The 12,385-nt window shown below is 53.1% G+C and overlaps 1 protein-coding gene across 5 annotated transcripts in view; it reads right to left on the bottom strand.

Annotated features, from left to right (window-relative positions):
* Kcnab2 (potassium voltage-gated channel subfamily A regulatory beta subunit 2) overlaps positions 1-12,385 on the bottom strand; it is a 95,605-nt gene that overhangs the window by 37,716 nt on the left and 45,504 nt on the right. For 3 of the 5 annotated variants that reach the window (XM_045150462.1, XM_004657699.2, XM_045150463.1), the window contains exon 3: positions 11,340-11,381. The exons of the other annotated variants lie outside the window; for them this stretch is intronic. In XM_045150462.1, the coding sequence (XP_045006397.1) occupies positions 11,340-11,381 (42 nt within the window). The remainder of the gene's footprint in view (positions 1-11,339; positions 11,382-12,385) is intronic. 5 annotated transcript variants of the gene reach the window in all.

The raw sequence follows: 12,385 nt of genomic DNA, 5'->3' as shown, positions 1-12,385 counted from the left end.
TTTCCTTTTCCACGGGGAATATACGAAACTCAACAATGCTAACTTTTGGATAGCTAGGGCTACAGCAGGCTTTCAGTTTCTCCATGGGTACATTTCTTTTTTTATATTAATTAATTAATTAATTAATTAATGTATTTATTTATTTGAGAGAGCTAGAGAAGGAAAGAGAGAGAGAGAGAGAAAGAGAGAGACACAGACAGAGACTGAGCGTGCCAGGGCCTTAAGCCACTGCAAACAAACTCCAGATGCATTCACCACCTTCTGCATCTAGCTTATATGGGTTCTGAGGAACTGAACTGAGGTCCTTTGGCTTTGCAGGCAAACGCCTTAACTGTAAGCCATCTCTCTAGCCCCACGGGTACATTTCTATATGGCTGGGATGTTACAACAGAATCATTCACCCCAGTGCACAGGAAAGCTGTGAGCACTGTTGTGGGGGCTGGCCCCCTTGTTCCCGCAGCACCTGCTTCCAGGGCTCCTTGATGCCCGGCCCCCTCCTCTCACTTGGCCCTTACCGATACTTCATGCCTGTGCGCTGGGCAGTGCAGCTGTCCAGGGAGAGGCCGTGCATGCGGAGGAAGCTCTCCATGTTTCTGGCCTGGGCTGCCGCCCGCACCTCCCGCAGCCGCTGCAGTTCCAGTGTGTCCGTCTGGCGGACTGGGTGCAGGGCCCAGTCCGAGTGGCACCTGCTGCTAACGCTCCGTAGACTCTCGCTGTATGTCATGGACAGCATGGTGCTGCCTGGAGCTGCTGCTGTCCAGACAGGAAATGCCAAGTGGTGGGGAGTTAGAGCGCTTGTAGGGGGCTCTGGTGCCTCAGGTTGGTCCCCAGGGCAGGAGACAGTGGCAGCACAAACAACCTCCAAAAAGGGGATGCCTGGGGCGAGGTGCCCACGTCTTGGGTGCAGACCCCCTTGGTCTAGAGTCTCCATCCTCAGAGGGGTACTTGCTGGGAGCTGGGCTTCCCTTCTCTGCCCCCGCAGCCAGAAGAGCAGCGAGGCCAAGCTGCGTGCAGGCGGGAGGGGGCGCGGCTTTGAAAGTCACGGCGGAGCTGGGAGCACGGGGAGCATGCAGAGCCTGAGTGCCTGCACACTGCCGAGGACCGCTGCTGCTGCCCCACAGGCCATGACACAGGGCTGTCCTGAGGGTGTCCCAGGAAAACGCCAGCCAGCAAAAGGCTGTTCTAGGGAAGCAGCACATGGCCCCGCTGCTGCTGCAGTTCTTTCTCATTTACGGGACAAAACCCCCGGTGAGAGCGGCTGATGGGAGAAAAGGGTTGTTTCTGCTTGCAGGTGTCAAGGGAAAGCTTCATCATGGCAAGGGAAAGCATGGCAGAGCAGGAAACTGGCTTGCATCTAGTCACAGCAGCTGAGGGGGGGAGCAGCAAGAGAGAGCTGGCTCTAAACACTTAGTGGGTTGGACTAATAAAACCTCTCCCAGGGTCACATCTCCTCCAGCAAGGCTCCACCTCACAGAGGCTCTACAAGCTGGGGATTGCATATGAGGCTGCAGGGGACATTTCATGTTCAAACCACCCCACTTCCTGTGTAGCAAGCTCTAGTGGGATCCTGCCAGAGTGTGCCTCCCCCACACGCTAGGGGCCTAGCTCAGGGAGGCCCTGTTTGTTCTCTAGTCTGGGAAACAGAACTGCTAGCTACAAGGCGCTCCCTCTGCTTGCTGGAAGTCCCACTGCATCAGCAGAGGCATTTGGGCTTTATACTCCATGACAGTTAGGCAGCGCAGTCCATGGAGCCTAGTAGTAGACAGAACAGAGTGCATTTAGGGAGGAACGAGGTGCGGGTGGTCTAGGGGAGTGGGTTTAGTTGAGAAGGGGAAATATCAGGGCTTACATGTTAAGAATAATCACTAGAGTCACCCTAGCTTATGAGTACACTCTGGGAAACCGAGATCAACACAGTGTCCATCCGCAGGGAATGGGGACGCAAGTGGTGGCCCAGATGGTAGAAACTGCCGCAGCTGTCAAGCATGAGCACACCTACACGTCCCACACATCTGAGAAGCAGTGGTGAATGAGAAAAGCAGAGGAAACAGTGCATGCCCACAACCCTCCTGCAGGTGCTAATTCAAGCATGGACACTTGTATCAATGAGCGCTGGGGCTGGGTGTCCACACCCTGCTCAGCCTATAATCAAATCAGGGCACAGTGGCCCGCACAGGCACAGGTGGGGCACACACTTATCATCCCGGCTTCCTTGCTTCACCTGCCTTTAGCTCCACCTCTGCTCAGGTACTGGACAGTTGTCCCAGCAGGGTCACCAGAAGGTGAAGTTGAAAGTTCCCTTTTCAGCTGGGTCAGCTGCGCAGTGAGACCTTGAGACCAGCACTGGATGCTGAAAGGGTACCTGCCCTGTGCCACTCTCTGCCAGGGAGAACCAGCTTCATTGTCCATGGGAAGGAGTGAAGCAGCCTCGAGGGGCTGTGTGGCTCTGGGCTGGTCCTTCCCTTTGTTGAGCTTCCTGGAGTCACAACCGGGCTTCTCCAGGGTCTAGAGGAAGAGCCTACTATGGCAGGGAGTTTAATACGAGCTGCATGCTAGGGTCCTTGCAGAGGGAAACACCTGTCTGGTTGACGACTACCTGCTTGGCTTAAAGGGAATTTAGGGAAGGGCCACACCCAGGAGCTCTGTAGCTGTCCCTTTCATAGAGGCTTCCCTACAAGTATCTGTCTGTATGGAGACTGTCACAGCTTCTCTGTCCCCACCCAGCATGGGGCTCAGCTCAGAGCAGATTCTCAGGATGTGTTTTTTTTTTTCTTCCCCCAAGGTAGGGTCTCACACTAGTTCAGGCTGACCCAGAATTTACTATGTAGTCTCAGGATGGCCTTGAACTCACGGTGATCCTCCAACCTCTGCCTCCCGAGTGCTGGGAATAAAGGCGTGCGCCACCCTGCCCAGCTTTCAGACTGTTTACTGAATGTGCAGGTGAGGCGAGGAAGGGGCTCAGAGCGGGTCTGGAGAGACCAGTGGGCAACAGGGTCTTGAGGAGCTCCAGAGGGAGTGAGGGGACATCTGTCAGATCTGAGACCTGCAAACTTGGGTGGGCTAAATGGCACCTCTTACAGCTGGTGTTACGTGTGCCACTCACAGCCAGAGCTTGGCCTGCTGCGGGCACCTCCTCACCCCACCTCATCACACCCCCTCCTGCTGGGCCACTCATCAGCTAAGTGCAGGTTCTTTCTTAATTGTCTTGATTGTTGTGTTAGCTTTGCTTCCCCGCTGGTGCCTGCTCCTTTCTCCAGCTCGCAGTGGGCACAGTGGGAGCTCGGGGCTTTGAGAGGCCAACCCAGGGCTGAAACGAGGCATTTCCTGTCAGCACCCTGATGGCTGACCCTTGACTCAGGTCCAGTGCCATCGTGCAGGCTCCCTTCTTTCTGGCAGGGGTGTGTTTCCCACACTGGCACTTACATTTACCACTGTTCATGTCCTTGGGATGAGGTGGGGTACAGACTGCGGGAGCCTGGACAATCAGGCAGGCAGGCCTGTACCCGTCCTGAGTACTCCATTGTTTTCAGGTTCATCTGTTGGTCAGCAGTGACAGGGCCTCAGCTCAGGGTGAGGCTCATCCTAGGAAGTGGGGCCCAGAGACCCTCGGATATCAGGCCAGGTTTCCTCTCCCTCCTTTCTGCAGTAAGTGCAGGGCGGCAACCTGGAGTTGCTTCCAAGAGGTCACTCAGCCGGTACCAGCTCTGTGTGGCAAATGGAGGCCAGCCCTCACTTTCCTGGAGCCCCACTAGGAGAGAAGGCCAGTCAGCCAGGCTACAGATATGGGCTCTTCCCGAAAAACAGGACCATCTCAGACGCATGTGCTAGGCCTGGCCAGGCTGAGATCAATAGCCATTAGCTTTCAAGACATTACCCACAAAAAGCACTTTGGAGGCTCTAGAAATACAGCCAAGGCCCTGGCACGGGACAAGAGTAGCTAAGCTACCCGGTCTAGAATGGTCAGTCCTCAATGTCACTACTCAGGGCCACCCAGTGCCACCCAGGAAAATACCTGGACCACTCCTCAGTTGTGTGAAGTGGGACAGGCAGAGGGAGGCCTGTCACGTGAGCAGTGGGTAGCCAAGGGGCATGCCTTGTGGGAGGAGGTGGCTATCCCCAGAGGTGCAGGCTATATATCGATTACAGTTAAGTGCTGTGGGGGAGAAGAATCCACAATCTAGTTGGTAGGCAGAGTGGGCCTCTCTGAGAAGGGACAAGTGACCAGAGGCTACAAGGAGCTGAGTGGAGCCTGTAGACCCCAAACACCACTAGGGACTGGCAGGTGCTCTCCTCTTGCAGGGAGCACACTTGCTCGCTGTGAGACTGCTGAAGGGCGGTGTGCAGTCTGCCTGGGAAACAGGAGAGGGAAGGGAAAGAACAGGTTTCTGCTACTTCCTTGGCCAGCCGCACAACCAGGACTGAGAGGGTCCCCTTCTGTCACCTTCTCTTCTAGTGCAGGACTGTGAGTGCAGGATGGCAGTCCAGGGACTCCTGCTTCAAGTGAGGAATGAGGGATTTTTGAGTAGAAAACTGGGTGGGTGTGATAGCCTCTGGCTTGAGATGGAGAGGTGTGGAGCAGAGATCTGTGTTCCTCATGTGCTCTGGTTGAAGGGTGGTAGTGGTTAAAAGGGGATGTGGCTCCAGAGAGGAGCTGGAGGGCCATCAAGGAAGGAGGGACATGTGTGTGGATGGCACAGGGAGCCCTGGTGGTCACCAGCACTACCAGGGACTGTCTGGGTGAGGAGAAAACACTTCACCTCTTGGCACTCCGTTATGCCTGGACCTCTATCTGGGCCTTCTCTAGGAGTTGACTTAGTAGGTTCCCAGCGAGGAGGGAGGGAAGCCCACTGTTGGGGCTCTAGATTGTGACTCCCTACTCCTGAGATCAGAGTGCAGTGACCTCTGAACTCTGAGTCACAACATCCCCACCGTTTTCCAAGCCGAGGTTTTCTGAGCTCTGACATTACCTCCCTCACCCCTCAATCCCTTCCAGGTCTCAGGAAGAATGAGTGGCCCCTCACTCCATGAGCACCTGCTAATTACACCGTGCCTGCAGGTTCTCTCCCGTGCGGGGCCTGCTTGCTGCAAATCTATTCCTGTCGGCTGGGAGCTCGGGGGACTGTGCTGGAATTAACACCACGGTAACGGAGAAAGGAGGCGAAGATGCTAACCTCGTTAAGACAGTAGGTATCACTTCCTCCCTCCCTCCCTCCTGAGCCTGCCTTCATCCTGGAATTTCTGAACTGGGGTCTGCTGACTGGCAGCTACTGAAACCTGACATGTGACCCAGAGAAGGAAGCCTGGCATCTTGGTCAAGCGGTGACAGGTGTCCAGAAGCCAGAGACAAGCCAGAGGTTTTAGAAGCAGAAACCATTCCGAGGCGCCACTCTGCAGCGCGTGCACACTCGGCATCCCAGCAGCACAGCGACACAACCGCGTTCCATCAAGAACTACCAGCAAAGGGAGGTCTGGACAAGCAGCCCTGGCCTCACAGGCGTGGGCTTCCAGACAGACTTCTCAGACAGCACCAAGCCTCATGGGTAGTGTCCACAGACCCGAGTCACAACCAAGGGTGGGGCCAGCGCTGGGCAGGGCAGGCGGCAAGCAGACTCAAGCGTGGGAACCCGCCCACCCTCCTCCACTAGCATGGTCACCCCGAATTCACTCTGGGATGGCTCTTTGGAGTTTTCTGCTTTGAAAACAAAGTAGGGTGGCTGATTTCTAATCATCCCAGGGAACCCCAAAACGTTACCCCCTCTGTCATTTGAGTTCCTAAGGATGCCTGTCCCCAAGCAGCACTCCAGTAAGAAGGTGGCTGCCACATCGGTCCGTTCCTGGGGCCGACTCACCTGCTTCCACGCGTGGCTGCTCGTTACAAAGGCCACAGTGCAGTGATTAAGGATCTAAGGACGCAGCGCCGTGGCGCTTTCATTAGGGAGTGTCACTGCGGAACGTCAGAAGCAATTGGTGAATGAGCAAGTCCCACCAGGGTCGACTTTGGAGGCGGCGAGTCCATTAGCTCTATTAGGGCGTTTTCATCGCAGTGGAAGAGGCTCAATAATTCACGAATGCTTCTTTCCCTGAAGGCTGGGGAAGTGCGGCTCTGCAGTGTAGCCTGGCAATGCCAATTCCTGGCAGGCACGTTGGGGAACAGACTGAGATAGGGGTCCTGCCCCTCTCTCAGTCTCCCCTGATTCCCTCCACCGCCCCTGGGTGCAGGAGGCACGGACCTTTGGAGCCACAGGTAGGGAGGAGGAGCTTTTCCATTTGCTACTTGAGTGTGGAACACAGAGCTCACAGCTTCGGCTCACTCCATTCCTAACTGTGTCTGCAGAGGACATCTGGGGTCCACAAAGCACGTGGCCACCATTACAGGGGTCTGGTGAGGCCTCGCCTCAGCACAGCTCGTCTCCATCTTTGCTGGGCTGTTGTAAGGTGTCCTGGTAACCGTCTCCCCTCCTCTCTCCTATTCTCCTTCCTTCCTGAGGCAGAGCTCTGGCCTTTGCTCTGCTCAAACACTGCATGCACATGGCTCCCCAGTACCCAACCTATGCAGCCAAGCTCCTCCACTGGGCACGCAAGACCCTACCTAATTGGAGCCCAGTCCAACTCTGCGGTCGGGCCTCATTACATCCCTGGTGGCCCAGCCCATGTTGCCACCATTTCTCGTTTTCTATGTACACCGCCCCATCGTGACTATTCTTCCCAGTCTGTGTGTGCAGTCTTGCTCAGAATCCACCCCAATGCCTCCCTGCCTTTTCCACATGCCTTCCCCAGTTCTTCCAGCTGGGGGAGACCTTGCCCAGTTCGAAGCCTGCCAGCTGTTTGTCTCCCGCCCCAGCTTTACATCCTAGGGAGTGCTGGAGTTCTAGGGTAGGTGGTGGTGTGAATCTCAACCCCTTCACGTGTTTCTGTGCCCAGGAATTTAAAAAATGTACATGTGGGCTGGAGAGATGATTTAGCGATTAAGGTCCTTGCCTGAGAAGCCTGAGGACCCAGGTTTGATTTCCCAGAACCCACATAAGCCAGACGAACATGGTGGCTCATGCCACCATGGAGTTCATTTGCTGTGGCTGGAGGTCTTGGCATGCCCATATTCTCTCCCTCTCTCAAGTAAATAAATAAAAATAAAATACTTAAAAATTCACGTGTGTATGTGCATGTGTGTATGCGTTATGTGTGCGTGCATGCATGCATGTGTGTGGGTGCACGTGAAAGCCAGAGGACAACCATTAATGTCATCTTCAGAAGTGCCATCCATCTCCTTTGAGACGAGGTCTCTCACTGGCTCTAACTGGAACTCACCAGTTAGGCTAGACTAGTTGGCCAGCAAGTTCCAGGGAGCTGCTCCTGTATCTGCTTCCCCAGTGCTGGGGTTACAGGCCTGGACCACGATGCTGGACATTCCATGTGCATTCTGGGGAATGAGCCCAGGTCCTCATCATTGCAAAGCAAGTCCTTTACCCATGGAGTCAGCTTCCCAGCCCCTATGCTCTGGGCTTTTGCTGTGTGTAACGGTTAATTTGGATTGTTAACTTGACTGCGTTAAGAAATATGCCCAGTGGTGATCACTGGGGAGACTCAAAACTCATCCAAGTGCTGAGAAGTGACAGTGGAGTGTTTAGTACTGAGTCAGACGTCTCTATCACACCCTCAGAGCTTCAGGGAGTATTGCTGAAGCAGTGTCAGAAATAACGTAACAGCCAAAGGATGGGCAGAGTCCTCTGAAAGGTCTTCCAGACACGAAGCGGCTGCTGCGTTCATGACCTCACAGCAGCGGTCACTTCCTGCACTGAACTGGGCCATCAGCATGCTGTCAAGGATGACAGAGGAGGGCAAAAAACTGACATCAAAGTAGAAGAGGGACTAGTTGGGAGGAAGGCGATCAGCAAGTCATGGGAGGGGATTACAATCAAAATACATTATGTACAGGTATGAAAATTGTCAATATAAAGTAGAAAATAAGACTGGAGAGATGGTTTAGCAATGAGAGTGTATCAGGAGAGGATTGAGGGGTAAGACTCATCTTGAAGGTGGCTAGTACCATTTCACGGGCTGGGGTCTCAGACTGAAACAGAGAAAAGGGAGAAAGCCAGTTGAGCGCTGACATTCCCCCGTCTGCTTCCCGATCTACCACGATGGATGCAAGCAGCCTCACACTTCTGCTGCCATAGCTGACAGCCACTCCTGTTTTCACGCCTTCCCTGCACCACTGGACCCTCAGATCAGGAGACTAAACAAACCTTCATCCCTAAGTTGCCTCTTGTTAAGAAAAGCAGCTAATACCCTTGTGACTTTGTAGTTCCTCCTACTGGTGTGTTTGAATGGTTGTCCCCAAATTGATTCAGGAGTTTATTAAAGCATATAGTTTATATCTCCAGCTGTCTGGCAGGAGGAGGTGTCACTGCGGGCGGATCCTTGGTTCCAGCCCTAAGGTGTGGGGGTGGACCTGGAAATCTACTCAAAAGGTGTGCAAGAGCCTCAGCTCTGCTGGGGTTCCTGAAGTGCACCTGCTCTTACTGGTGGCAGCTGCTTTGCTTTCTCTGCATGGGCCTGTTTGAAAGTGGGCCAGCTTCTTCTGCCGTTATGGAACATCCCCTCTAACTAAGCCCCTTCTTCCATAACTGTGCCTGGTTTGGGGGTTCATCCCAGCAGCCTAAAGCTGTTTACTACGGGGAGGGGTGACCTGTTTTATTGCTCTCTGGCTTTTGTGGTCGTCCTCTGTGAAAAGAATGTGAGAAATGTCAATGTCTGGTTTCAGCTGCAGGCCCTGGAGACATGGCGGGTTCCTGTTATCCTCTGGCAGTTATGCCATGGAAGAATGTGCTTGGCTAGGCGTTGGTTATCCGGATGGAAGGATGGAGAAAAAACTGGCTCTGCCCAGTCCTAAGGCGCCAACTCCAGTCAACGCATGGACGTGTGAGCAGGAAAGCAACAGAACTGCTCCCTGGGGCTGGCTGTTAGGCCACAGCCTGTCCAGTGCTGACTGATACAGGGCCTCACTCCCCTAAGCTGCTCAACTGGACAGCAGGGCAGTGGGTGCCCTCCTGCAAACACTTTTGCCACCACAGGGCTAGTGACAAATAAGGTAAGTTGCTTTCAGAGCATGTGATGGGGGTGCCCCCCAGTGAGTGGTACCCCAATCGGTTCATCAAAGAACCCAATCCCTCGGTGGTTCAGGCAGAGGTGTACAGCTGGCAAAACTGCTGAGAATAAGTGCCTGCTGTGTGCTTGGCCCCAAATGTGACATCTAAACCACCCTGTCCAAGGCCCAGGGAACCCCACAGAAGAGAGGGTGGAAAGAATGCAAGAGCAGGAGGATGGGGAAGGGTGCCACGGAATGCTGTCTTCTGGATACAGCATGGCTGTTACTCTCATGAACTCACAACAGCAGCTGTGATTTCCAGCACAAGGCTGAGCCTGTCAATAGCCTTCCCATTGATGGGTGAAGGAGACCTCAGACCTCCCAGAGTACCCAATGAGAGCTAATGGATGCTGGGAGAGGGAGTCAGGTTCATCAATGGTGCAGCTACTGGTAAGCTGCCCACTCCACAGTAAATAACCTTCCGCCCACGATCACGTGAACAACCCTAATTTGACTCAATGTGTTAAAGAAAAAGGTATGAAAGTAAGATGAGGATTAATGGAGAAGAAAAATGTTAATGGGAGGAGGGATAAGAGAGAGTAACTGGGGAGAAAAGATCAAAGTACTTCATATACATGTATGAAAATGTCAAAAATATAAAAAAAAATTAAGAAGAGATACCATTTCTTTGAGGTTACCACCAGAGGCCCCACCTGAGTGTCCCTGTGAAGAAACTGCCCAGGAACACCAAAGGACAGGATGGAACTGGGATCCCTGGTTCTAAGGGCAACTAGTGGTGTGTAAGTCACAAGTAACTGCACATGTAACTTCCTTGACCTCTGCCATGGGGTTTTCCTTCCTGCTGCTCTGCCCTCCTTCCTTGTCCTTTGGACGAGGTGGGTCAGGCTCTCTGAGAACGCAGTTCAGGTACAAGCTTGGTTTCACTACTTAGAAGGTTTTGGGATGAGTACCATTACAATTCTCATATTATGCCATACAAACACGTATGTGTGTGTGTGTGTGTATGTATGTATGTATGTATGTATGTATGCATGCATGCATGTGCAAGCTCAGGTTCATTTCTAAAAACTTCAGGCACAAGTCTTATCCAGTTAAAACTTCATTGAAAACAGATAGTCAGTCATCTTGGAGCTTCCTGTAAGGAATGAGACCTCAGAGGAGGCACCCGAGGCAATGACACAGGTTAGTCTGAGAACGCAAGTCATGTTCAGAGGTGCCTGAGGCCATGAGGAGGAAAAGGCCATATGAAAATCAAGTACTGACCTTACACTCACAGCCTGAGACTGCTGGTACACCAGCACCCCCCCCAACACAATGTCACCTCTCAGGGTGTGCACAACACCAGGGAGCTGGTTCTGGACAGAGACCTCTGAGACCTGTGGGCCAGAGGCTGGAACAGGCGCAGACCTGCCAAGGGCACTGACCCCATCCCCTGAGGTAGATGGAGTTTGCTGACCTGTAGGATTCCTGCGGCCCTAACATTTTACTTCCTAGACTTGGAGGTTTTCCAGGAAGGATGTATCTTCTTGATATGTTAGAGGTGAGGACAAGACATATACAGGGAGGGCCAGACTGGCCTGAGGAGCCTGAGGCTGTAGACCTGGGCTTCTTATTGCCATAGCCTGATAGGACACAGTCTCTTGCCATAGTCCAAGCAAACACCTGGTTTCAAATTCTCCCATAGGGAGGTGCATCACTGCTAGCGTGACCCTGACCTTGATCCAAATCACGTGGGTACTGCACACCCCATGGAGGTGGTAGCCTTCAAAGTACCCGAAAGCTCTGCAGGTTACAAATCAGCCCACATCCTCAAGTAAAAAGGACAATGTACTGACTCACTGTGGATTCCTCAATCTGGTCACAGAGGCATAGACCTGCGCCCACAGGAAGGCGACCCATTCACCACCTGGTAAGTTTCTTTGTTTTTTGTGCATCACTGTGAAGAGAACCCAGTGCCTTGTGCACACTAGGCAGGTGCTATACCACTTAGCCACTCCCCAGCCCATCTGGTAAGTGAAGAGAGCTAAGCAGGTACCACAAGTCCATTTGCTCAGATCAAAGTAAACTTCACCAGGCTAATTCATACAATACCATACTGCACTTTTCCCATCAGGGCATTACCTAGGCTCTGTGGGCACCACTGTGAGAGCCAACTCTTGGCTTGGGATAGGCACAGCCCTCCCCCACACCCCTGCCTTCAGCTCGCTGCGATGGAGGGAGGAGGACTCATTACCTGTAAAACTGGAGCTGTCTTTTGGGACTCCCATACCGAGTACTTCGGATAGCAATGGAGAAAAAAGGGGAAAAAAGAAGAGGAGAGAAGATAGTCTGCGATTGGCATCAACCTCAGGCAGGTGTGAACTCAGAATGCATCACTACCATCCCGCAGTTTCCCCCTTCCCAACATGCACCCCCACCCTCTGCTGGCTTCCTCAGGCTCTTTCTAACAAGGTTCTACCCAGGATGAGCCGCCAGGAGCCAAACGCTCTGCAACAGCGCCACCCAGTGGCCACTGAGGCAGAAGCCTGGAGTCAGAATCTGTGTATGATACTGTGGGGTTCTTCTGCACCTGGCTTTCTTTCCCCTTGGTAAGCCTGGAGGTGGGCGGTTGGGTTTTAATTAGCTTTAGGACATGCTTTATAATACAGCTGCTGGAACAGCACCCTGGTGTGAGTGTTGTGACTAGGGGGCCCTTTCCAGGACAGATATTCTTTCCCCAGCGTTTCCGCAGACACAGGCTCTGGTTCAAGCTCTGACAATTACCTAAAAAGGCTGAATTCCCAGGCCCCATAGGCTGTTGGGGTCGCGGCCAGCCCTGGTCTTTTATGATGGTAAAGCTAACACTGGGGGCCTGTAATTCTCACTCGCGCCCTCTGCAGGTAGTCTTTTGTGCAAGCACCCCCAGAGCTGGATCTGAAAGGGGCCTCCACAAGGTCTAGGTGGCTCTATGAGTATCTGGCTACTGCTGCCTGTTGGAAAACCGGCAGGTGCAATTCCCTAAAACACTTGTAAGGTTGTGCGTCCCATTCAGGGCTCTGCAAGAGCTGGGGTACCACAGAGTCCATATGAGTCATGATGTATATAAAGCATGAGGAATGGTAGCCAGAGAAGGGCTCTGCTCACTGCTCGGTCTCTCTGATATCCTTAAATGAAATTTTGGAAAAGTCAGAGACAGAAATGAATTTATCTTAGTTCATTCCCCATCCAGAAAGTCTGCGTAGCTCTTTTCCAACCTTCTTTGGGGCTCCATGTACCACACAGCCCTGTGGGTCCCGCTCA

This window comes from Jaculus jaculus, chromosome 5 (assembly GCF_020740685.1).
Source record: "Jaculus jaculus isolate mJacJac1 chromosome 5, mJacJac1.mat.Y.cur, whole genome shotgun sequence".
NCBI lineage: Eukaryota > Metazoa > Chordata > Mammalia > Rodentia > Dipodidae > Jaculus > Jaculus jaculus.
The sequence above is the reverse complement of the archived record's forward strand: the minus strand, read 5'-3'. Positions and strand labels throughout refer to the sequence as shown.